Raw genomic sequence first — 27131 nt, 5'->3', positions numbered from 1 at the left:
TTTTTAAGGATTGTTGTTTATATGTGTTTTTAATCTGTATGCTGTTTGCACTTCGATGCATTTTGTAAGCCGCCCTGATCGTTTGGAAGGGCGGGGTATAAATAAAAATTTTATTTTATTATTTATTAATGAGGTCACCATAAGTTGCCCTTTGGACCAACTCAAGCACTTTTCAAAGGCACATAGAGCGCATTACAGTAATGCAAACGGGATGTAACCAAGCCATCTACTACCATAGCCAGATATAACTAGCCTAGGGTCTTGAGAATGATTTAAGAGGTTTTTCAATATCATCACAAGTGTTCAGTAGGCAGAGTATGGAAACACTCTGCATTAAATTGTTGTTGTTCCCAGGACTTGGTAGCCTAGCTGCTGCTTACTTGAATCCCGTGAAGTCTTTTGTGCCTCAGATGCCAAAGCTACTTAAATCTCTGTTTCCTGTTAGAGATGAGAAAAAGGGAAGGCAAACATCTCCACTTGTACAGCAGGTAAATGTGAATTGTTTATTTGGGGGTGGGGGGTTGAATGGAGAAAAATAAAGAGCTTGTTTCTAAGAGAAGACTTCAAATGGACTCCTGAGGATGAGGACAAGCAAAGTGTTTTCCGGTGGATCCATCCTTTATTTGCCAAACGCCAATGAAAAACAGCAAATTTGGATGCGATGAGTGTGGAAATTCTCAAGAAGTCTCATACGTAAAACTTCAGCTCATACTGTTTGCTTTCTATAATTCTCCTAAACTTGAGTTTTTGACACTGATCTCAGTTTTGGAAGCTGCTAAGTTTCAGAGCTTTAAAGACAACCAGAATGATGTGGTGGGCCTCCTCCCAACTCTATGCGCATGTGCCAGATAATGTTCCCCATTATAATTTTATCAGTGAGAATTAATATTTAATTTCCAGTATCTTTCCAAATTGGACTTCATTTTTCATTAGTCATGAAACACCTTTGCATCGTACAGTCCCTGTTGCCACTAATTAAATGTTTGTAAGTTAATTTAGCAGTATTATGCTGCAGTTATGTCCAGTAAATAGTCAGTTAAATGCACAAAAAGTACCAACACAAGATGGGGAGCAGTTTTGTAATAAACGACCCTGATGTTTCTGCTTATTGGGATTTAGTCATTTATTTACTCAGAAAACTCCAAAGTGCAAAACTCTAGAGCAAAAACACTTTTTCATCAAGAAAATGGTGTGTGAATCCATCCCCTAATTATAAATATCAAGGGTGTTGAAAATGTCGACAAGTAGACATGTGTGATCTGTACTACTAGAAAAGGGGCAGACATGACTTTGGGACAGTATATTGTACTCTGTGGCAGACTGGGGTTGTGTTGGATGACCCTTGGGGTCTCTTCCAACTCTAGGTTTCTGTTATTCTTTGAGGCAGGACTGCTGTGTTACTAGTATTTGGTGGTGTAGCTTTGGTAGGGGCCGAAGTCTTCCATGGGGAGATAGAGATAGGCATGGCCCCATATCTATGTTTATGTAGTTGTCTACGGCTGTTCTATGCTATTTAACATCCTAAAAACATAGGCTCGAAGGGGCAACATGTTTTAAAAAAAACCTTAGAATTTTATTCATTGTATGCCTTGTTCAAGAAAGAGCGAGGTACTGCCAAAGAATGGCATTTCAGTATCTTTTATTCTATTAAATTGTAAAGGTTAGCTTTTAAAAGTAGCTATTTGAGCTGAATATTAAGTACATACAATAACCATTTCATGATGCTGGAAAAGCACAATCAAAGCAGTTGAAAGCTCCAGTTGCTCAATATTAATTATGACTCTTCTTCTTGATAGACAGAATTTAGTTCTGAACTAACCTTGAAGAAATGATAATGGCAAGGCACTGCACAAAAAGGCCTTCAGCTCTTGAAGCAAAAGTGTAAATCCTTTGGCAGAAGGGTAGGATACAAATTTAGCAAATATGTGGCTTGATACCGTATTTTTATACATCGGCCTAGCAAGCTAAGAGCGATCTCAGAATCTTAAAAATACTTCCTATTTTTCAAAATGGTTTTAATTTACAAGAATTAACTAAAGGTATTTCTCAGTTAACGAAGTAGATATGTTCCTGGGCCTTACTTCTTTAACAGAAACTTTGGTACCAGAGGCATAAATAAGATGGAAAGAGTAGGTTCTTGCGCTACAAAAAAGAAGAGTAGCTAAATGAATTTCTACCAGTTTTCCCTCACAATATGCCCATGTGAAATGAAACCACCAGGTGAGGGAAGCCATGCACAATTAAACAAAAACCTTTGGAATCTTGCCCTCACCTGAAATACTGGGCACCACAATTCAAGAAGGATTTTGAGAAGCTGGAGCGTGTCCAAAAGAAGATGACCAAAATGGTGAAAGGTCTGGAAACCACCAAGCTCTATGAGGAGTGGCTTATGGAGCTGGATATGTTTAGCCTGGGGAATGGAAGGTTAAGAAGGGACATGTTGTTGTTGCGTGACTTCAAGTCGTTTCCGACTTCTGGCAACCCTAAGGCTTTCTTGGGGCTTTCTTGGCAAGATTTGTTCACAGGACATTTGCCATTGCCAGTGGGTTTCCATGGCTGAGAGGGGAATCAAACCCTGGTCTCCAGAGTCATGCTTAAACTATTACGCATGTTTAAATATTTGAAGGGATGTGATATAGAAGAAGAGACCAGCATGGCATAGTAATTTGAGTGTTGGACTACAGGTTTCGATTCCCAACTAGTTTATAGAAACCCACTTGGGCAAAGCACATTCCCTCAGCCGCAGGGAAAGGCAATAACAAACTTTCTCTGAACAACTCTTGCCATGAAAACCCCATGAAAGGTTCTCTGTAAGTCAGAAATGATTTGAAGGCACACAAAAACATATGAAAGAAGCAGCAAGCTTCAAAGAAACTATCTGGGGTTGCATCTACAGTGCAGAAATAATGCAGTTTGACACTGCTTTAACCACCATGGCTCCATGCTGTGGAATTCTATGATTTGTAGGCTTTTGAGATATTTAGGCTTTTCTGTCAGAGTTCCGGTGCAACAGCAAACTACATATCCCAGGATTCCATAGGATGGAGCCTTGGCAATTAAAGTGCTGTCAAACTTCATTAATTCTGCAGTGTGGCAGCAGCCTAGCTCAGCCTTCAATTCCTAGCAGGTTTCTGAAGAAGCAAAACCCAGTGAAATTTGACATTCTGTGTCACTTTTACCCCTTATCCTTGACCACTGAATATCTATATATTTTAAATACATCTCTCTCTTAATTCTGCTTAATTTACACTCTGCTGTTGGGCTAAAAGTAGAATTCCAGGCCATCTAAACTACAATAAATTTCACATGAAATGTAATAAAACACAGCCATATCAGATAAAGGACATGGGTTGAAAAGCATGCACCGGAGCAGTGGGCAGCCTTAGGGACAATTTAAATGTAGCTGGTTTTAGGTATTTAAATATCCAAAGTACTGTCCTGTAGATAATGGTAGGAGATTGAGAGTCCACCTCAACATTAGGAGGAACTTCCTGACAGTAAAGGCTGTTCGACAGTGGAAGACACTGCCTCGGAGAGTGGTGGAGTTTCCCTCTTTGGAGGTCTTTAAACAGAGGCTGGATGGCCATCTGTCGGGGATGCTTTGATTGAGAGTTCCTGCATGGCAGATTGGGGTTGGACTGGATGGCCCTTGCGGTCTCTTCCAACTCTATGATTCTATGATTCTACTGCTCCAGAGTATAGCAACTGAACGAACAGATCCAGATTACAAGAAAGGATATTCTAACTAAAACTGGAAGAACGTCCTAATGGTAACAGCTGTTGAACAGTGGAATAGACTACCTTGGAAGGTTGTGGAGTCTCTTTCATTGGGAATTTTTAAACAGAGGTTAAATGGCCAGCATTCTAGGATTGTCTAGACTTTCGATAAGTTAGCCTTTGAGTCCCTTCCAGTTTTGTTGTTCCAAGCAACCACATGGTAGGAATTCCTGCACATCATTTTCCCATTTGGGTTGGACCCTTTTTTGAACAATGTTGCTGCAGTCGTTTGTTTTGAGCAGGGAAGGTTTATGAGGAGAAGAACATTCCAGTGTCAAAAGTTGCTTGATTTGTGATGTGGATTGTAGCACCGCTGCTCAAAGTTGTGTCCCAAGGGTTAGTGCCAATCCTTGGGAAATTTCCAAGAAAAGAAAAGAAAAGAAATAGTTTTAGCCAATAGCCACAGCTATGATACTAGTCCTTGGCCCACTGGAGAGAGAGAGAGAAATTGCCAGTGCCCTACATCAGATAGATTGAAATGCACTGGATTATAGCACAATGCACAAGATGACTTACAAACAGCCATGATGTGATCATTGTAATGTGGCTGAGAGAAAGGTCCAGTTGGAGCATTTGTAAGACCATCCATCAAAGTGAAGGTGCTCGCATTCATGGTGACCTGTTTGGTCTTGTAACTAGGCTTTCAAATGGTCTAGCTCTTCTTTATGTCTCTTGTGACTTCCCCCTGGGGTGCATACTCGGGTATCTCACAGACATTCTCCCACTTCTACTATATGTTTCTGTAGATGTCTTGGAGGAGCAGATCCACTGACTAGGGAACATGCTGCCCTCCATGGGTGAATGAATTTCAATTCTCAGCAGCCTAGCTAATGTTGAAGGATGATGGGAGGACCATTCAGATTCTGCTCGCATACACTGAATGAAACTTGCTTGCAAGCCCATGTACACTTTTAAATCTAAGCAGAAATGAGCCCATTGGTTCTCCTTTTCTATCAAATACCCTTAATCTAAATAAAGGATGGTCAGCATTGTCATTTCCCTTTCCCAGACCCTCGGTCTAGAGTACAACACAGACAGCGAGGCAGACGAAGCGCGTAGCAAATCTAGCTCTCAAGACCGAGGGGCAGAGTAGAAGGATGTGACCATGGAGGAGATGAACAAGAGTACTCCACTTGACCCCTCCAACAGCCACAAGACCCGGATACAAACCAGATAATACCTATCACAAGTATATGCAGACAAGAAAGGGAGGGCTTACATGAGTCAGAGCATATTTATATAAAGCACACTGAAATCAACCAACAGCTTAGGAGTCTACTAGAGCCTAAGTATCCCAGCTTTGCCTTCAGAAGGACAACCAAGCTTTCTGGACTTTCCAGCCCACTTTGCTCTTGACTTGTGTGATTCCAAGACCTTTGAACCCTGCTGACCTTGCTACAGATACATCTTTGGATTTGATGCCTGGATTGATTACCTTTCCCTGCTGATTCAGACTGGCTTGACCCTGGGAATTCTAAATACTGGGCTGTTAGCTCTAGTAAGACAGCTTTACAACCCCACAGAATTCCTTGTCCTGGCTGACAGGACAGGCATGTGGGCCTCTTAAGTGTTGCTTAAGTCCCAGCAGCCTTAGCCAACATGTTGAAGAATGCTGGGAGTTTCGGTCCAGCCACACCTGGAGAGCTGCATGAATTCTATCAGCTCATTCCCTCCATCCTTTCCAAAATAAGGATCCAGGTCCTTCTTAGAAACTAGTTCATCATGAGCCCAATGGGTCATTCTTTCTTCAACAGTTGGCCAGGAAGGGAGTTCCAGAGCCTGAGAGCAGCCGCTGAGGAGGCCCTCTCCATTGTTATTACCAAAATGTACCTGTGAGGTGAAGCAAGCCAGTGTTGCAGTCCTAAGCTGGCCGCTGCCAATAGCCAGGTTTAATCAGTTTTTTTGATCTTGTCCAGAGGATTGGATTGCAGTGTCAGAGTGGCCTCCAGCTGCTTTGGGGGACCGCCACATCTGAATGCCATGCTCCCAAAGCAGCCGGAAGTCACTTCTTTTGTCCTGTGTGTTTCCGGCCTGTGAGAGTGATAGGATGGAGAGGAGGGTCTTCCCAGAAGATCTCAAAACAAAGACAACTGATTGGCAAGATTGTGGAACTGAATGCACAACCTATTTTGCATGCATAGCAACACTGAACATCCATTTCCAAATCTGCAACCTTGAATATGGATGTTTCGTATCAGACCAAAATGTCCAGCCCCTTCCATATAGGAATTTACACATGTGTAAGAAACTAACAGTTCTACAGAGAGTTCTGTGGATACCATGAACTGCTAAAAAAAAGACGAATAACCGGTTGCTGGAGAAAATCAGGCCTGAACTCTCTCTAGATGCCAAGATGACTAAATGGAGGCTGCCATACTTTAGCCATATCGTGAGACTACATGACTCACTAGAAAAGAAATTAGGGCTTGGTAAGGTGGAAGGAAGTTGGAAAGGAAGAAGACCACATTGAGTAGACAATTTAGGAAGTGTTGTGATTGTAAGACTGAGCGGGGCTGACTTGGAGGTCTCTCATTCATAAGGTCATCGTCATAAGTAGAAGTCAACTTGATGGCAGCTAACAACAACAAGACACCAATAAGATTCAGACCTCCCATTTCCCATCTGTTTAAGCTTGACAGCATTTTCCTTTGCTAACCAGATTCTCAGAGAGAAGCTGGGGGATGAGGCATAGAATCATAACTTAAAAATAGAACTACATTTTCCATTTGGCAATACACAAACAACACTAAGTGCACATCATAAATTTTACCATTGTTGCTAGAACTGATGTTATCGTAAATCACATTAGTTGAAAAATGCTTGGAACTCAATAATAATAATAATGTAAAAATAAAAATGGCATTCAGACCAACATGCTATCAATAAGTCTCAGTAGTGCTGCCCTTTTCCATCTTCACCTGAAGACATCTGGTCAGGTTCCCTGAAGTCTCCAGGAGAGGAGAACGATAACCAGTAATGATGATATTTAGCATTCATACAGCTTTTCCCCAAATACTCTAAAGTGCTTCATGTTTAGCATGGCCCTTTTGAGAAGGTGTCTCATCAGACACCCACCCACATATCTAAATGCAAAGGACGTAGCCTACATTGAAGCGAAGGATTACATAGGGAAAATGCTCTTTAATTAAAGTGCTGGTTTTGACATTTAAAGCCTTCATGGCTTGAGTCCAGACTATTTGAAAGACCTTATATAAACAAATAAGATCTGCAGGGGAGGGCTTGCTCTCAGTCCCATCACCCTCATGGTGGGTTTGGTGAGGACTTGGAAGAAAGCCTTCTTGATGGCTGCTCCCAGGCTCTGTGCCACTGGAGGTCCAATTGGCCCCCTGCCTCCAGCAGGTGAAGATGTTTTTAGTTAAGGAGTCATTTGACGATGACAGATAGAGTTTTTGATGGGCAGGAGGTATAGTGTTTTTACTCTGTTATATTTTAAATACATTTTAATGCTGATTCCCAATTGGCAAAGGGGTTAGGCAAGGCTGTATATTATCACCCTATTTGTTCAACTTGTATGGAGAAAATTTCATAAGAAGAGCAGGTTTAGACTCAGAAGATGGAGGAGTGAAGATAGGAGGAAGGAGCATCAACAATCTAAGATATGCAGATGACACCATAATACTAATGGAAAACATCCTGGATTTGGAACAATTACTGAGTAAGACAAGGTCAAGGAAGAAAGTGCAAAAGCAGGCTTGTTATGAAACATAAAGAAAACAAATATGATTACCACAGAGGATCTACATAAATTCATCGTAGACAATGAGGAAATCGAAATAGTTAAAGATTTCCCATACTTTGGACCAAACATTGATCAGAATGGAGATTGCAGTCAAGAAATAAGTAGACTAGAAAAGGGCAGTGATGAAAGAGCTAGACTTGGTCCTAAAGCATAAAGATACTCACCTGCGCACTAAAGTTAGAATCATCCAAGCCATTGTACTCATCATCAGCATGTATGGATGCAAGAGCTGTACAGTGAAGAAAGCCAATGGAATGAAAATCAACTCATTGAGTTGATGTGCTGGAGAAGAGTGCTGAGGATACCATGGACAGGCAGAAAGATGAATAAATGAGTCCCTGAGCAGATCGAGCCTGATCTCTCCCTGGAAGCCAAGATGACCAAATTGAGGCTGCCATACTTTTGGCCATATCATGAGAAGGCATGACTCATTGGAAAGGACAGTAATGCTAGGAAAGTGATGGAGGTCCTGGTCCTGAGTGCAAGATCTGAGCAGAGTGGTTGAAGACTGGAAATGGTTGAAGATTGAAGATTGGCTTGGAGATGTCTCATCCACAGGGTTGCCATGAGTCGAGGCCAACTTGTGGGCAGTTAACAACAACAACAGAGCTTATGGAGACATGACAATAGAGGAGGATCCTGGGAAGCCAAAAGTTGAGGGCACATGATGATGTGGTGGGATGGGTTAAACCCATACATGTTCAGTAAGAACATGGGCAAAAAGCATTTCTTGTCTTTGTAGCAGGAGGCTGGCTGTAAAGTGGAGACGTAAAGGCACAAAGTGATTTTCTTGTTGCATCTGCCAAGAAATGTTATTGCTGCAAAAGGAGGTGATGGCTCTCCTTACCCTGCTGAGTGCTCACTGTCTTCAGTGGCTGTGCTGCTACCAGGCTGCCCTTGAGTGTCATAGAAACCAAAGATTATGTGTTAGAAAGCAATCAGCATCAGCTGGAAAGAGCCCAGAATGATGAGCAAAAGGGGAAAATGAATTGGGAATAGATGATTTCTGAGAGGGAAAAAATTAGGGATCTGAATAGACATTGTCTTGCTTTTGAGGACAAGCGAGAGAGAGATGAACATTTTGTAAATCCATGAATGTGTAAAAATGGAAATGCTAAGGAGAGCGGATAGAAGGTAAAGGTGTTGGGCCTCATGGCTTTAAGGATTTCTTTTTCTTTTCAGGAGCTGAAAGAAATAGGTCTTTGGAAAGAGCTTACAATAAAAGATTTGGACATTGTCTTAAGGGGGGGGAGTAGCATGTTCTTGACAGAGATTGGGAAGGTTCCTTTTTTGGACTGCAACTCCCAGAATCCCCCAACCAGCATGGCAATGGTGGATGGATTAGCTCTTGAACTATCCTGGCTCCATCCTTTGGAACCCTGGGTTGTAAATTTGCTGAGTTACTTTGAATTCTGTGCTAGAGAAAGCTCTAGTGTACGCTCCAGAGATTGAGCACTAGTGCTTTCTAGCAGAAAATTTCTAAGGAGTTTATCACATGAGAGGGAAGCGGCCAAATCCTGTGTAAAAACAGGGTTTAAATCCGGAAAAATCCTGCAAACGCAAGATTGTTTTCAGACGATATTGCGCACATTGAGCATCAATGCGACATTAACCCGTGCAAAAAGTGGGCAAAATAGGCTATTTTTTACTTTTGGGGAAAAGCGGCCGATTTTGCTCACTTTCTACTTGGATTAATGTCACATTAATGCTCAATTAGCCCGACGTGTCTGAAAACAATCCTATTTTTGCAGGATTTAAATCCACTTTATCCACTGGATTTGGGCACTTTGTCTCCCATGTAATAAGGTTCAATGTCCCGCATCAAACTGCAAACCGCAGCCCATAGAATGGAGACAGGGCAGTTACAGTGGGATCACAGCACAATTGTGTACATATTATGGATGCTTCCTTTCTATGCACCCTCATCTTGGTCAGTCGACAGCAAGCAGGCAAAGTAGTTTCCAGCTAGGTTCCCAGCTGATGTGGGGCAACAGTGATCTCCATGGCTCCCTTGGGGCAAATCGGTATGAAAATTGTTCCGTGAAGGTGGAAATATATTGTGTGGCTGAGATGGTGACACCTTTGCTTTCTGGCAGTTCAGGGTACACAAACTTTGTTTCATGCACAAAAGTATTAAAAATATTACATATAAAATTATTTTCATGCTATGTTTATAAGGTATATATGAAACAAAAATGAATTTTATGATGAAACTTGGGTCCCATCTCCAAGACATCTCTTTATGTATATGCAAATATTCCAAAATCCAGGAAAATCCAAAACACTTCTGATCCCAAGCATTTCGGATAAGGGAGTGTCAATTTGTCAAATTGGAGGTTTAAAGCACTGAAAGGCCTCTGGTCAAAAAAAAAGTTAACTCTGTAAATGAAAGGTGCATTAAAGGGGGTTCAGAAAGGTGGCCTATATAACCTAAGGAGAGTGCTCTGTCTTACTGCCTTCTTGCTGAGATAGTAAAGAATTTAGCAAGGCTGAATGCATTAATTGATATTAGCATCTCATTAATCGATTGCAGAAGTAGCTTAATTGACCGAGAATATTGCAGATCAGAAGAGTGGACCTTTAATAAAAAAGTTATCCCATCATATGCCACTGGCATCAGGAATTAATCTCATTCCTACACTTCAAATACACCCACTAGCCTCCTGTATATTACATCTAGTGAAACTCCAAATATTGACTGGGATTGCTAAGGATTCAGTGGCCTCTACAGTTCAATGCTATCATGACTATCAAAAGCAGAAAGAACTACAGGTTGAGTCTCCCATCTGGAATTCAGAAATCCAAAACTGTTCACATGGGTGGCTGAGATGGCGACTCCTTTGATTTCTGGTGGTAAACGAACTCTCCTTCATATACAAAATTATTTAAAATACTATGTATAAAATTACCTTCAGGCTCTGTTTATAAGATGTCTATGAAACATAAATGAATTTCATGTTTAGACTTGGGTCCCATCTCCAAGATTTCTCTTTATGTATATGCAAATATTCCAAAATCCAGAAAAATACAAAACGCTTCTGCTCCCAAACATTTTTCGTAAGAGAGTGTCAACTTGTATAGATAAATATGCATATTATTCTGCAGTTTGTCAAGAATTACTAAGCTCTCAAAAGCTCCCTAATACAGTCTGCCCTTGACATACATGGGGGATCCTTTCTGGGAACCCCAGCATAAGGCAAATTTCATGTATGCTGGAGCCCCATTTATTTGAATGGCAGGATGCTCCTGCACCATTTTGTCCCTTGCCACTTGCCACATGTGTAAGCTCGAATCCGCATATGGCAAGGGTGCGTATCCCGAGGGCAGACAGTACTACTGAGTTAAATCTTGTCCATCAATCCCAATATTACCAACTCTGACTGGGTCTCCCATCAAAGGCCAAACCAGACCCTGCTTCACTTCCTAAATGAGAGGAGATTGTTGCATTCAGAGTGGCATAGTGGTAACCCCAAATTCCATGTTGTTGGTGCCAATTTTTTCTTCAATTTTTATGTTGTATTTATGCAGGTCTTGATTTCTTCAGTGACCCTTGGGGATGGTATTCCTTATTTCCAAGGAGTCTTTCTTCTCATTAGTTTTTCTGTTCACTTTTTCCCCCCATCACCATTTACTGCCTAACTCCAGATCTGAATGGGAGGCAGGGGGTAATATGGCAGTTTCCTTTGACCTTCTGTTGCCAAGTTCAGAAACCAATCTGTCGAATAAGGAAACTGCAATTAATGAAATCTGCTCTCGTATTCAAGTGCGTTTCTCAGAAGGCACATAAAATAATTGAAAGAACTTCCTGCTCTCTAATTAGGCAGATTGAATTAATTTGGCATAATAGGATTCTTCGTGTAACTAGCGGATTGGCTTCCGCTGAAATCTGCTTTATGTACCTAAAAGAGGACTTTCTGATTAAGCTGTTTGTGTGCTGCTTGAAATTGGGGCACGTCACATTCCGCCACACTGGTGTCAAGGTCTGTTTATATGGCAGTGTGGTGTAGTGGTTTGAGCGTTGGACTACAACTCTGGAGATCATGGTTCAATTCTCCATTCAGCTATGGAAATCCACTGGGTGACCTTGGGCGAATTGCACACTCTCAGCCTGAGAAAACGCTGTGATAGGTTCACCTTAGGGTTGCCATAACTAAGAAACAACTTGAAGACACACAGCATCTGTGTGAATATAGATATACGTAAGACTCTCTTCTATTTCTGGATTGTCCCTGTTGAAGCTGCAAAAGTAAGGAAAGAATGCCTTGCTTCATTTGATTCTGGCTTGATTTGCTCTTGTTATTGTTGCAAGCCTTCAAATAGGTTCCGACTTATGGTGACTCTAAAGCAAACCCATCATGGGGTTCTCTTGGCAAGATTTGTTCAGAAGAGGTTTATTATTGCAATAGGCTGAGAACATGTGATTTGCCCAAGGTTATCCAGTGGGTTTCATGACCGAGCGGGGAATCGAACCCTAGTCTCCAGAGTCATAGTCCAACACTCAAACCACTATGTCATGCTGGCTATTGCTCTAGGACCCATATATTTGTCTTTTTGGCAGTCCATGATATCCACAGAGCTCTTCTCCAGCACCATATTTCAAATGAATTTATTCTCTTCCCTTCAGCTCTTTTAGCTACCCAACTTTCACAAGTGTACATAGAAACTGGAAATACAATGGTATGGATAATCTCGACTTTGGTATTCAACTATATACCTTAACTATACTACGTACCTTAACGCTTGAAGATCTTGCCTTCCTAGGGTGCATCTTCCAAGGGTGCAGATTGACACCACTTTAACTGCCATGGCTCCATCCTACATAATCCTGCAATTGGTAATTTTGTGAGGCACTAGCACTCTTTGGCAGAGAAGGCTAAAAAACGTGTAAAACTACAAATCCCATGATTCCATGAAATGGAGCTACAGCACTCAAAACTGTCAAAATGCTTTGTTTCAGCCATGCAGATACACCCTAGTCATCTTCTGATTTCTTGACTGCAGTCTCCATTCTGATTAATGACTGAGCCAGGATATGGAACATCTCAAACTATTTTAATGGTCTTCATCATCTAATTTAAAACTAAGAATCGCAGACAGCACAGCAAAAACCAAAGGGCAAGGAGACTGCATGCTTGCATGAAGCCCAATGGCCATAATCAGTCATATGGCCTGTGGGAGGTCCAGTGTGGCCCCTGAGTCTCCTAAAAATCCCCAAGGACCCCATCTTCTTGTAATGTTTCATCAAGTCTACTTTGACTTACAGTATCCTTCTGAAAGAGAGCCTTTGAAGAACTCCAGTCCTCAACAACCCTACCCTGCTCTTCCAGATGTCAAGAAACCAAGTTCTATGAGGAGTGACTTAGACAACTAGATGTGTTTGGAGAAGACTGAGAGGCATTATAATAGAGGCAAGATCTAAGAAAGCCAGAGCAATTCTGGACTGCATCAATAGGAGAGTAGTGTCTAGATCGAGGGAAGTAATTGTGTCATTCTGTTCTGCTTTGGTCAGACTTCACTTGGAATCTTGTGTCCAGTTCTGGTCATCATAATTCAAAAAGGATGTTGGCAAGCTGGAGCATGTCCAGAGGAGAGTGAAAGGTCTGGAAGCCACCAAACCCTAGGAGGAGAGGCTTAGGGAGCTGGTATGTTTAGCCTGGAGAAGAGAAGGTTAAGGGGTGACATGAAAGCCATGTTTAAATCTTTGAAAGGATGTCATATTGAAGATGGAACAAGCTTGTTTCTGCTGGGCCAGAGACTACACATGAACCAGTGGATTCAAATTGGAGGTTCCACCAAACATTGGGAACATCCTGTTTAAATATTTGAAAGGAAGATTGTTTTCTGCAGTTTCAGAGAATATGACCTGGAGCAGATGCTTTGATTCTATGTTTCTGAATGACAGAATGGGGTTGGATCAGATGTCCCTTGAGGTCTCTTCCAACTCTATGATTCTGTAATTCTGTGCAAGAGTTGTTCAGCAATGGAATGGACTGCCTTGAAGGCTGATGGACTCTCATTCTCCAGAGGTCTTTAAACAGAGGTTGGATAAGCATCTTTCAGGAGTGCTTTAGTTGTCTGTTCCTAGACATCCTTGTGGTTCCTTCCAACGCTAAGATGCTATGATCCCCAGCTGCTTCAATCTCAAATGCAGGTATTGCCAAACTGCAAGGTAAAATATTTTCCTGTCCGCCTGGTCTCATACCAGAGATTCACTTTTACAATTGCCACCTGGCAGGAGAGTTCTCTTACCCATCTGTTTGCTGTCAACAGCAGAGTTATTTAATTGGCACTTTTGATAATTGCTATTTTTCCTTCTTTCCTTCTTGCAAAGGTTTTTGGGGCGGATTCTCAAGATATTTGTCATCCTTTCGGAAGGGGGGAGATTTTTCTTGGCAGCTATAAAGGAAATGATTTAAATCCAAACAGTTCTGTTACTCTTCAGAGCAAAAGAAAAACTTCAGGTGATGGGCTAGTGGCTTTGGAAGAGATACTGAGGAATTTGGAGCACTTCAGGGGTGGTAGGAGGGAGATATAGGCGAGTGGTAGGATATTGATCAGAGTGGGGACTGCAGTCAAGAAATCCTAAGAAGACTAAGAATGGGGAAGGCAGCTATGAGAGAACTAGAAAATAGCTTAAAATGTAAAGACATACAACTGAGCACAAAAGTTAGAATCATACTATTCCCTATTACAATGAATGGATGTGAGAGCTGGACAGTTAAGAAAGCGGATAGGAAGAGAATTAATTCATTTGAGATGTGGGGCTGGAGAGGAGTGCTGAGGTTACTATGGACAGCCAAGAAGTCAAACAAATGGGTCCTAGAGCAGATCAAAGCAGAAATCTCTCTGGAAGCCAAGATGACAAGACTGAGGCTGTTGTACGTTGGCCACTTCATGAGGAGGCAATGACAGAAGGGCCACCCTGTCCAACCCCTGCCATGCAGGAACTCTCAATCAAAGCATCCTGAACAGGTAGCCATCCAGCCTCTATTTAAAAACCTCCAAAGGAGACTCCACCACAATCTCCGAGGTGTGTGTTCCACTATTGAACAGCTCTTAATGTCAGGAAGATACTCATAATGTTGAGGTGGAATCTCTTTTCCTGTATCTTGCATTCATTGTTCCGTGTTCTAGTCTCTGGAGCAGCAGAAAATAAGCCTGTTCCATCCTCAATATGACATCCCCTCTCCAAAGTCACAGTCCAAGACTAAAAACACTGCACCTCTCTGGCTCTCCTTCCTTTCTTTTAGTCTCGAAGGTGCCACAAGATCTCTTTGCATGGTGGAAACCAGTGTAGGAATCATGTGGCCCTCCAGTTGTTGTTGAACTGCAGTTTCCTTCAGCCCTAGTCAATATAGCCAGTGGTAAAGGACGCTGGGAGTTGTAATCTGAAAACAACTGGAGGGCCCACAGGGTTCCCACTCCAGGAATAAATGCTGATAGAGGCAAGGTTTTTGTAGGTTTTATTATACTGTGCTTTAATTTGATGGAATGGAACTGTGGGGTTGGGCAACTCTGCCACCAGTTCTCTACCCATTGAGATCCAGGTCCATTTGTCTTCTGAGGATTAATGCTATGGGTTTGTGTATGTGTCTTCTTTTTTCCTCCTTGCAGCCTGTCCCACGGATTATGGTTCAGTCAGCTAGTGTGGATGCCAGCTCTGCAAAACTGAAGCAGGTGAGCCCTGGGAAACACCAAAGTGCTTTAGAATGAGAGTGCAGCAGCTGCTTGTTGTTTATTATAAACCCTATCATTATTCTGCAAAAGTGGGAGGCATATGCAATACAGAGGTTCTTTAACTGGGGTTGGTAAAAGTTGTGCTGCAAGCTTCTAGAAGATATGATACTTCAGGCAGCCCAAGGGAATTTGAAGCAAGGGCTTAAAAGGCAATTTCGGCTCTCTGCCCCACCACTTTCATAGGTACATCTGGTGTGAACACAGGAGAGATGGGGCCTTCTCAGTGGCTTCCCTCCAGTCTCTAGAAGTCCCTTCCCAGAGAAAATGTCAATTCAAATTCAAAACTTTGTGGGTATGGAGATAAGGCAGCAAGAAAGCAGTTGCCTACAGCCAGAATAGACTAGATAATCATATGAATGGGTTTTGGAATGTAGTGTGGGAAACAGAGAGCGATGTGATGAATGGATCAAGGGTGAACTCATGAGGATGAGGTTTAGATAGTGTTGAATTTTACTATGTCATTGTATATAATGGGAATTGAACATCAACAACTAGCAATATCCTGCACATTGTGCAAGATGGGCCTGATACCATCACTTATCAAATGCCTGTTAGAATAGAAAAATCTTTGCTTGTCTGTGAAAAGAAAGTAGGGAGGGTGCCAGTCTATTCTCACACACAAATAACTTATTTCTGGATTCTCCATTCCAAAACATGTATCTGAAGAAGTAGATTCATGTCTACAAAAGCTCATGCCGCCAACTTTTTACTTTCTGTTAGTCTCAAAGGTGCTACAAGATCCCTTTGCATGGTAAAATGGTGTCTTTTATATAAAATGGCAAAATCAAGGTTTGGTTTTTTTGGGGGATTTTTAAAATACTTTCAAGCCGTGTATGGTTGGATCCATGGATGTAGAATCCGTGGATATGGAGGGCTGACTGTACATGATGGCAGATTCACAGCTTCCAAACCATGAGGCATGATCTCAGCCTCCATCTTAAGACAAGGGCCTTACGTTATGTGATGGTACAGAAGAAGACTTGCTCCAATGCATCCCAATGCATCCCAGCTGACCTGTTCCTTGCAAAAATGAAGGGGAAGTTGTAAAGTTTAAAGACACCTATAGTATCCAGTTAGCAAAAACAAATTATCTTTCTGACTGGTTCACATATTTATCACTGAGATGGCCTGTTATTCTTGGAAGGTGCTGTTAAGTCTGTATTCTGTTGCAGCTGATGTCTTTGGAAAGGGATGGGTATTTGGAACATGAGGCTGGTCACCAAGACACTTGATTTGGAAATGATGATTTATTTCTCAGGTGAATTAAGCTAAATAGCTGGGAAAGATATATAGATCTTGCTTGTTCCCTCCTTCACATAAATCGTCCTTTCCAAACAGCAAGTTGCCCATTCCAGTAATATAAATAATCTTTCAGTAAATAATAGCAGGCATATTTCTTGCACTGTACACATTTATTTATTAATCCTACTAGACATTCTATGAGTAAATGGCTTTTGGCCAAACCGCCTCCTTTTAACAAGACTCTTATTAATGTCCTGGCATTCAAATAAACCATAAACTTATTGGGATATGTAACACAGCTTGTATGACACACCAAGGTTTTCAGTTTGGCACTTTCATTTATACAACAGGTGTGGTTACATGTATTTGCTAAATGATGAAATCTTTGGTTGATACCTTGCAGACCTGTGGTCTGTTGAGGATTTGAAAATCTCATTGTTTTTCTTGTCCTTAAAGATATGTTTATAAGTCTCAACTAAAAAAAATGGGGACAGGTAATTGAAACCTCTGAACACCATCTGCATTGAGAATCATAAGATATTTGAACTGTAAGTGTAGACTAACAACTTCCAGCCACCATGACCAGTAGTCCAAATAAAGTAGTACACTCATCCCTCCACACTCACTGAGGTTAGGGGCACAGGACCCCCGTGAATGTAGAAAAACCACAAATAACAAAACACCTCTCTAGGAATCTCTAGGTCCTCCAGTGCAACTCTGCAGTCAACATCTGTCAGACATTGACCATAGAATTGCGCTGGAAGTGCTACAAAGGCCTGGTGGAGTGTTCCCTCTAAGAATCCCTAGGTCCTTCAGTTGGTTAAAGTTGACCATAGAGTTGCACTGGAGACCTAGATATTCCTAGAGAGAATATATTAATAAAATCTGTGAATAATCAAATCCAGAAAAGCCAAAGTCATAAATGTGGATGGATGAGTGTGTTTCCAAGTTCTGAATGACTCTAGGAGGAAGGAGACAGGTTTGTCTAAAGCTTTAGGGTAGCTCTGATGCACTTCATTGTTGATGATAATAATAATAATAATAATAATAATAATAATAATAATAATAATAATATTTATTTATTTACTTATACCCCGCTCTTCAGCCAAGGCTATCAGAGCGGCTTACAAATTGTTAATTAGACATTTCCCTGCCCTCAGGCTTACAATCTAAAGAGACAAGACACAAAAGGAGAAGGGAATGGTAGTGGGGAAGGGGGAAAGTCCAGCAGATCTTCTCTCCCTCTGATGCCTGGACCAGTTCTTGTTATCTACATTCCATCTTTTCTCCAAGAGGGAAACTCAAGGTGGCTTCCATATTTATTCATTTACAGTCAACCTTCCTTATACATGGATTTTTTATCCACAGATTCAAGCATCCTCAGCTTGAAAATATTCAAAAAGTATGAATTCCTGATAGCAAACCTTGATTTTCCATTTTATATAAGGGACACCATGTTGCTCTGCCATTGTATTTAATGGGAATGGGCATCCATGGATTTTGTTATTCACGGGGGATCCTGGAACCAAACCCCAGCGGATAACAAGGTCCCACTGTAATATGCTGCCTTTCTCTCAAGAAGGAACCCAAGGCAATTCACAGATAAAAAATGTTTAAAAATGTAACAATAAAAATTGTCTCATTAAAACAGTATAAATTTATATTAAAAATGCAAAAGTTTAAAAACATAAATAGAACACACACCTGATATAAAAGCCTCCCTGACAATGATTACATCTTAAAAGACAAAAAGCAGGGCAGGGGCCAGCCTAGCCTCCCACGGAAGGATGATCCAGAGGGTAGGACCATTGAAAAGGATATGATTAAGAACATACAAAAAGTCAACAATTTTAAAAATACACATGCTTTAAAATATTTTTTTTTAAGTGAAATAATGCAATCCTTGTTGACATCCCTGCATGTTCTCCTGGCAAAGCAAATCAAATCAAATCAAATCATGCAGCAAACGTCTCCAGGTTTGACAAGTGAAAATAAATTTACAAGAAAACAAAGCAAATGTTTATGAAAAGGAGTGTTATCCCCCCCCCCCCAACTGCAGTGGTTTTTTTGGCCCCCTCACTTGCCTAGTGGTTTGTTCTGATCTTTCCTGACCACAGATCCATTTTTTCTTTAGGCAACTCAAGGGGAAGGCAACAAAGAGACATTTGAGGTGGCTGCACATTCAACAGGCTTAGAGAAAAACCTGGAAAGGTCACCCAAAGTGCCTCCGCAACCGTCCACAGCGGACATTCAAGCGCAAGACTCCCAAGAAGGGCCACCAAGTCCCTTGAGCGAAGCTTCCAGCGGCTATTTCTCTCATAGCGTTTCCACTGCAACTCTTTCGGAAGCGCTTGCTCCAGGGAGTGACACCTCGCTTCAAGCTGGGAGCCAGACGCCCACCACTGGTGATATGCCCCAACCAGTTGTAGCCATCCAGACGACACCTGTTGTTGAGGTTCCCATAAAATCATGTCCCATTTCAGATTCCGAGTCAAGCTCTGCTCTTGTGAGAGGTGATCCGGTTACACATGGCCTTAAACTTGATCATACAAGAACTAAGGATTGTGACAAAGTGGACAGTGATGGCAACTTAAGGTCAAGGTCCCTTGTCTCTTCCATAACTCCAAGTGAGAGCCATGGTACTGCCTGTCTGGCCACAGAGGGTACAGGCTGCTCTTCTACCTCCCCTTCAAAGAGAGATTTGCCTGTATCTCAGCAGTCTGAAATGACACCAACCAGAAGTCCACCTGCTGCCCGGTGTGCAAAGCCTGCACCTGCCAGTGAAATGGGCTCCTCCACATCTCAGGTTCTTCCTGACCTCTCACCTCAGTCCAGCATCACAACCTCCCCGTTCAGAATCCAAAGAGTAAGGACGTCAGAACTTAAGTCTTTCTCCAACATGTTGGGAGGAGAACCAGGAGGGTTCTCGAGTTTGGAAGAGGAGAAGAGCAGGCGGGATTCTCTAGAGTCGGGCCAGGACAACGGCACCCAAGCCAGCCCTGAGGAAAAAGCAGACGTGGCATCCGACTCGGAAGAAGGCAGTGAGGTCCCTGACTGGTTGAAGGAGGGCGAATACGTGACTGTTGGTATGAACAAAAGTGGGACCGTGAGATACGTTGGTCCGACGGACTTCCAAGAGGGAACCTGGGTGGGAGTCGAATTGGATTTGCCATCAGGTAATTGGGGGAAAAACATTGCAGGGAGAGGAGTGCTGAGGTGGGTAGTGGGTGACTTATGTTGCCCCAGCCCTCCCTTCCCTTAGGGCAATAGATGTGACTGAGTGTTGGAGGGTTCTCCATTTCTCTTGTTGCAAAGCTGAATCCTTTATATGGCCTTTGCGTGATCCAAAAACTGTTCTAATGGTGAATCCTTAAAGGTCATTTTCACACACCGTTATCAAACATAGTCACTTCCTAGGTGGAGCAAACCTTGGTCTGAATTCATACTGCGGAAATAATCTGATTTGACTCCGCTTTAACTGCTGTGGAGCCGCTGCAGTTAAAGTGGTGTCAAATTGGATTATTTCTGCAGTGTGGATGCAGCCTTGGTAGAAGCATACTGAGTCCCACAGCCTGGAACATTTATATTTTTGGGACTTTCAGAATCCTCTTGCCAACCTGGTTAGTGAGTGTTTTAGTCCCCTAAAAAGTAAATTTCCAAGCTTTTGTGAATCCTCAGAAAGATGTGAAGCAATTCAGCCCTCTTGGCTCCCTGGTTAGATTTGATCAGGAGCCAAAACCTACACAAGTGATACATCACACATGGAATATTCCATTGCTTCTTTTAAACTGGTCTGAGCATTTTGCTTCTGTAGGCAAAAAAATTGCACCAAATTTTTTTTGTACATCGGCTGAAGTCTCAACTGGAACTAACTTTATGTCACTTCTGCTTTCCACTATATACAATATATTCCCCTAAAAAGAAGCAAAGGACAGGCTTTTTCACCCATTTTCAAATGTATATAATTTTTCAAATGTTTCAGCACCGTTTGGAGGTGAAAACAACACCAAGATCACACTTTTTTTTTTAAAACAGAGAGAGAGAGGCAGGCTTCTGGGTCACAACAGCATATCCTCTAGCTTTCCCAATTTGGTAGGGACAGTCCCAATTAATCCTGCATTGTCCCACTTTTGTAGCTGCTTTTTAAAATGTCCCAGTAACACCTAGATTGGACTGGGGCATCAGGCAAGTTGAGTGATTCATTTTCAAAATATCCTCCTCCTCCTCCTCCTCATCAATTTACACAGTGCTTTACAGGTACAGTTGGTCCTCCGTATTTGTAGGCTAGCCATCAGTGAATTGAAGCATCTGCGGATGGCCCTACCCCATTATCATCAGTGGCAAGTTCATACATGCAACTGCACCGACATGGCCATGTGCACATCGGCAGCCACTGACAGTAATGGGACTTGAGGTCCCATATTTTTTGGTATCCACAGGGGGATCCAGAATCGAACACCCATCAATACGGAGGGCTGAGTGTATAAGAACAGAAAACAGTGGGTCCTGCCAGAGGCGTACAATCTAAAATGTGTGCCTACACGTAAACAGAGGAAAGGAAAGAATAATAAACTAAAGCTATGTAAAAAAAATCTGTACAAAACAGTTATGAATCAAATTATCGAGGTGAAGTACAAAAAATATTATATACCATATATTGACCTCATATATAAGTCGAGGGCAGGTTTGGGACCCAAAATTAGGGGTTTTTATATGGTCCATGTATAAATTGATGGTAAAAGTTAGGGATATATAATAAAGAGTCTAAAGGATGAAGCAAAGGAAAACTTACAAAATTCCAGCAGGCATAACTATTTGTGCTCACCCTAAAGGCTGGATGGATGAGGAAGCAGAGGGAGAGTCAGACTTCCAGGACAGATAACTCTCTTGCCTTTCACCAGTTTTTATTTTATTTTATTTTACTGGAGTTAAAGTACAGCACAATGGTCCCTTGTTATCCACTGGAATTTGGCTCCAGGACCCCCTGTGGATACCAAAATCCATGGGTGTCCCATTCAAGACAATGGCATAGGAAATATATAAAATGGCAAAATCAAGGTTTGCTTTCTGGGATTTATAATTTTTAAAGTATTTTCAAGCAGTGGATGCTTGAATCCATGGATAAAAAAATCAAGTTTTTAATTTGGATATTAAAAACATCAAAAGAAGGAGCATTCAGCAAATGTTCAGGGAGTCCCGTTCGAAGAGTATGAAAGCAGTGAGTGAGAAAGAACAAAGCCAAGCCAAAGAAGAAGAAACGCTTGTTTGAGGTAAAGGTAAAGGGAGTCCCTTGACATGAGCGTTTAGTCGTAACCGACTGTACGGGGCGGTGCTCATCTCCTCTACTAACCCGAAGAGCCAGCGTTGTCCGAAGACAACTCTAGTGGTCATGTGGTCAACATGACTACACTGAATGCAGTTACCTTCCCACCAAAGTGGTCCCTATTTATCTATCTGCATTTGCATGCTTTCAGACTGCTATGTGGGCAGGGACTAGTGACAGGAGCTCACCCCATCACAATAGTCAGAATTGGCATCTTAACCACTAAGCCACCACATCCCTATAGCATTCCTAGAACACAAATCTTAAGCAGGGCACTAAATAGAAATATGATCTGCAAATTAAGGGAGAGTTAGGTTGTATAAGGCTGTAAACATTAAAACAAGAAGCTTGCACTGAATCCTAGAAGGAATGGGTAACCAATTAAAGGATACCATAACATGATCAAAACAACATGTCAGAGGTTAAGACCTGAAACAGTGGGTTCAAATTATTTATTTATTTACTTAGGATTCAAATTATAACAAAATTGCTGCTGATGATGATGATGGTACCATTATTTTTCTTGGTTTTTAAGTATTTATCTCTGTATTACTATATGTTTTTGCCTCTTTAGCATCACCTCCAGTAGGCTGGGAGGTGATAAATAGGTAGGTACGTAGATACGATAACTATGATACATCAATTGAGTGATCAGTCAATCAGATAGATGGATAGATACTGTAGATAAATAGCTACTATAGATAGGTGGAAGATAGATACAGAAGATAGACACGATCGGTAGATACGCTAGATAGATATGTTTGATGGTAGGCAGGTAGGTAGGTAGATGATGCATAGACAGACAGACCTACAATGAAAAAATAATAAACATTATTATTACTATGACTAACATTAGGAAGAATTTCGTAATGGTAAGAGCTGTTTGACAGTGAAACAGAGTGTTTGGGAGTTGGTGAAGTCTCCTTCTTTGGAGATTTCTAAACAGGCTGGATGGCCATCTCTCAGGAGTGTTTTAGCTGTGGAGTCCTGCTTAGAAAGTGATTAGTATAGATGGCCCTTGGGGTTCCTTCCAACTCTGTAATTCTATGAAACAGCCTTTTTTAAAAAATGAAAACTAAGACACTCTCTTCTTCTCCTGAAGGTAAGAATGATGGTTCAATTGGAGGAAAGCAATACTTCAAGTGCAATCCAGGCTACGGGCTCCTGGTGAAGCCAAGTCGGGTCAAAAGAGCCACGGGCCCCGTGAGGCGCAGGAGTGCTGGGACGAGGCTCCAAGGCGGATCCACACAAGAGCACCGGCGGAGCGGCACCTTCTCTGGCTCTGCATCCAACCTGGCTTCCCTGACCGCCTTGGCCAAAACGGAAGGGGGATCCACCCCACGGTCTGAAAGGAACCCAAAGAATGCAGAGAACAGGAAATCATGGGCGAACTGATGGGCGACGCTGCTGGTCAGGCTCAACACTACTTAACTGAGCAGATGAATCTTTGGAGTGGCCTTACTTTGCACAACCGTGCCACTCTTGTCAGGGAGGAAGGTAGCCATGGTTGCTCATGGACTCCTGGCAGGTAGCAAGGTGTCTGAGTTTTGTGTTTCCCACTTGGGTCACTAGTTAGACTTTCTTTGTTATGAGGGAGTTGCTTGTCAAGACTCCTGATGCAAGTGGTGACCCTTGGCTGTGTGTTTGTGTGTGTGTTTTATCGGACCCTTCCTCCCTGACCCATACCGTGAGGTTATGGGTGTGCTGTTCAAGCAAGGCCATTCACTACACATCCCTTTCCTACTCCTACATGATTTCTTTTTCAAGAAAGGATGCCAAAACACAACTTGCCATCAAAGTGCTGTCATTTTACTGTTGTCATCTCTTTGAAATCACAGGAAAACGAAAGAAGATCCCATGACCTGGCAGATCATAGCCTTCTCCGAACAGTGCCTGGCTTGAGTGCGGTTCTCTGGTCTTTCAGCTGCTCTGGTTGATATCAGTGGGAAGGTATTTATGCCTCTCATGGGGCTGGAATGAAGGCTAGAGACTAGCTCCTCTGAACACCTAACATTGCCTTCATTTTTTAAAAAAATATCCTTACTGTTATAAACATCCTTAATCTAAGTGGTTTAATATGTACTGTGTTTTTAGTTTGAAAAAGAAAAGGAAAAAAATGAGAGCAGAAAAGGAAAGGGAAGAGTCTCCTTCTCTCCTGTTGAGATTGAAAAGCCAGTGCTATTTCCATGTTGCGCTCTGGTGCTACTCAATATATAATGTTTTATTCCAAATGGTCGGCCTCGGTGTGGTCACAGTAGCCCCGCAGTGCCAGGGAGGGACCTCGCAGCCTAAGGGGATCAATGTCCTTCCTGGCAAAGTAGGTTTTAGCCCATTTGTAAAAACAGACGTTGGTTCCTTTCCCCAGCGCTATAGTATTTATTTGTTATTTATTGCTGTCTTTTAAAAATGATAATGTTATAAAATCCTTTGTGACCTACAATCAAACCATTGCCTACTGTTGTGCAGGGGCATGTACCCACTAGTCTGGGGCAAGCCAGCCTCTGTGCATGCCTACTATGCCCATGGCCACCTACTGATCATCTCCCTTCCCAGTCTGCTGCCTCCAGCTGCTCCTTCAGATGCCTTTGCTTTGAACTCATGGCTTCCTGTGGAAGAACTGGAGGAGTGAAAATAAAGTTACATCTTTCAAGATATAGAGGTGGCAGCGCAACATATTTAAAATGCTTCAGTCTGTGCTTAGACCAGAGGTGCACAACCGGCCACCTAGAGTTGCTTGTCAGCCACTTGAAAATCCCTGCTTTTTCAATCCCAGCAAAAAGAAAAAGACCCCACAAAAACAAAATGGAGGTTTCTAGAGCTTCTGGTAGCTATCTGTAAATGGTTGGGGAGGCATGGAAGTCTTTATTTATAATTCTGTCTTCACATGCAAGAGAAATTTTCTTCCTGCAGGCTGAGATTACTAGAAGTTTTGCATTTTTTCTTTGTATTTTGGAACTTGCAAAAATTTTAATATTTTTTTTTGCACCAAAACATGGAGGTTTTTTTGTGTGTGCGCAAAAAAGAAAACTTTCTGAAATTTTCATAAACTCCCAAAATACAATCAACCAACCTTGTAGCTGTTGATATTTTTATTGCTTTGTTCCACTTCCTTGAGAAATCCCTTCTTAATACTTTCTATCTCTCCTCATGGGCTGCATCCAACTGTGTGACTGACAAAGCTTCCCTCTGGTTTGGTTTATTCATTTCCCATCAAAGAAAGCAGATCCCTAGGATTTCCATGCTAAAACTTGCTTCCAAATGATCCTGCACTTTTCTTTTGACTGACATACTTTTAAAGCTGATGAGATCCACAGTGGATTTTGGCACAGGTGATACCCATTTCATTGACATGGAGTCTGTGAAAGCTCTTGCTGCCAACTTCTTTGATTCAGTTAGTCTCAAAGGTGCTAGAAGATCTCTTTACATACTGATTTTACAGCCTAACAGAGCTATATCTTTTAATTCTACGATAGCCTCAATGTGTCCACTTTATCTTCTAGAGATAGTTCAGGCTTGATTTGCTCTTGGACCCATAGGCTTTCTGAATGATAAAAGCAACCACCTTTTGAACATCTTGAGATGTGTCTCCAGTTTCTTCTGCAGATTTCATTGGGTGCTCCCTATTATTTGCTGCTTTCAATAGTAAGGAGGCCATCTATTCAATAGTAAAGCACCTGCCCTTCATGCTTAAAATCCCAGGTATCTATCTCCAGGTACAGCTAGAAGAAGACCTGGAAGCCTGAAACCCTGTTGCTTCCATTTATGGCTAGATGAAGCAAGGTGATGATGCTGTTCTTCCTATGCTCTTATGAAGAAGATGCTGATGATGCTGATTTAACTAAATTTTTTGATTATTCTGCAAAAGGAATATACATTTCTTTTTCTTTCTAAAATAAAAACCTAGTTACTTCGAGTTTGGCAGAGCAATCCTCTGGAAGTCACAATGGGAGGATAATTCCCGACATTTGAACTGCCATTTCCTGAGTTTGGGCTATCCAAGAGAATACATGTTGGGGCGGTGGGATTGGTGACCCCTTTTTCTCACCACTTTTTTCTCCTTTCTCCCAGTATTAAGCATATCAAAACCTTATTGAAATTACAGTGAGCCCTTGGTATCCTCTGGGTTTGGTTCCAGGGACCCCCATGGATACCAAAATCTGTGAATGCTCAAGTCACATTATTATACAATGGCACAGTGAAATGGTGTCCCTTCTATAAAATGGCAACATCAATGTTTGCTTTTTTGGGGGAAATATATATATATATATATATATATATATATATATATGAATATTGAGTGTGTGTGTGTGTGTGTGTGTGTGTGTGTGTGTGTGTGTGTGTGTATATATATATATATCTTTTGAATATTTTCAAGCTGTGGATGCTTGAATCTGTGGATAAAATCCATGGACATGGAGGGATGACTATGAGTCTTGAATCAGTTTTGACTTCACGAGGGCTAACAACTTGCTCTTCATAGTGGTAGAATTTAAAGATATAGCCGTGTTAGTCTGTAGAATCAGTTTGTAGAGAGTCTTGTAGCACCTTTGAGACTAACTAAAGAGAGAAGGTGGCAGCATGAGCTTTTGTAGACCTACTGTATATCCTCAACTACAAGTTGATCTCATGTGTAAGTCAAGAGCATGCTTTGGGGCCAAAACTATGGATTTTGATATGACCTGTGGATAAGTCAAGGGTGAAATATAGGGGCATCTAAAGGATGGAGCAAAGGAAAATGATACCAGGCATAATAGTTTGTGTTCACACTAAAGGCTGGATGAGAGAACAGAGGTGCATTTTTGCTTCCAGGACAGATTATACTCTTGTCTTTCACCAGGGGATGGTTCCCGTTTTTTGAGAGGGAAAAGTACAATCTTTACATCAACCCATTGATAAGTCAACTCAGGGTTTTTGTGTCAATTCTTTGACTAAAATTTCTAGACGTATTCAGTAAGTCTTCTTCCTCAGATGCTCCGTTCCACCAAACGCGTCTGAGGAAGTAGACTTAAATCTACAACAGCTCATGCTACCAATTTCTTTCTTTAGCCTCCAAGGTGCTACAAGACCTCTCTACGGCTTGCTTTTCAGTGGGGGTTCTCATTTGAGATCCCAGAATCCACGTCCTTCAAAACGATGAGGGAAGCTGATGCCTAGAGCCTTTCCCTTCGTTCAGGGTTGTTGAGAGCCCTGGTTTTGTAACACACTAGTTGGAACCATCCTATTTGGGAAGTGGCTGAACTCAGCTTTACTTATTGCCCACAGCCTAGTTGCACGTACGCCAATCCCTGCTGA

The 27131-nt window shown here is 41.8% G+C and overlaps 1 protein-coding gene across 4 annotated transcripts in view; it reads left to right on the top strand.

The window, feature by feature from the left end:
* The window catches only part of KIF13B (kinesin family member 13B), a 208059-nt gene extending 182002 nt beyond the window's left edge, over window positions 1–26057 (top strand). For 3 of the 4 annotated variants that reach the window (XM_042445221.1, XM_042445211.1, XM_042445229.1), the window contains 4 exons: window positions 355–488; window positions 15152–15214; window positions 18651–19692; window positions 22942–26057. In XM_042445221.1, coding sequence (XP_042301155.1) covers window positions 355–488; window positions 15152–15214; window positions 18651–19692; window positions 22942–23234 — 1532 coding nt within the window. In that variant the 3' untranslated portion in view covers window positions 23235–26057. Of the gene's footprint in view, window positions 1–354; window positions 489–15151; window positions 15215–18650; window positions 19693–22941 lie in introns of those variants that run through there. The other variant, XM_042445238.1, reaches the window with a different exon arrangement.
* The last annotated feature ends 1074 nt before the right edge of the window (window positions 26058–27131 follow it).

This window comes from Sceloporus undulatus, chromosome 1, assembly GCF_019175285.1.
Source record: "Sceloporus undulatus isolate JIND9_A2432 ecotype Alabama chromosome 1, SceUnd_v1.1, whole genome shotgun sequence".
Lineage (NCBI taxonomy): Eukaryota > Metazoa > Chordata > Lepidosauria > Squamata > Phrynosomatidae > Sceloporus > Sceloporus undulatus.
The sequence above is the reverse complement of the archived record's forward strand: the minus strand, read 5'-3'. Positions and strand labels throughout refer to the sequence as shown.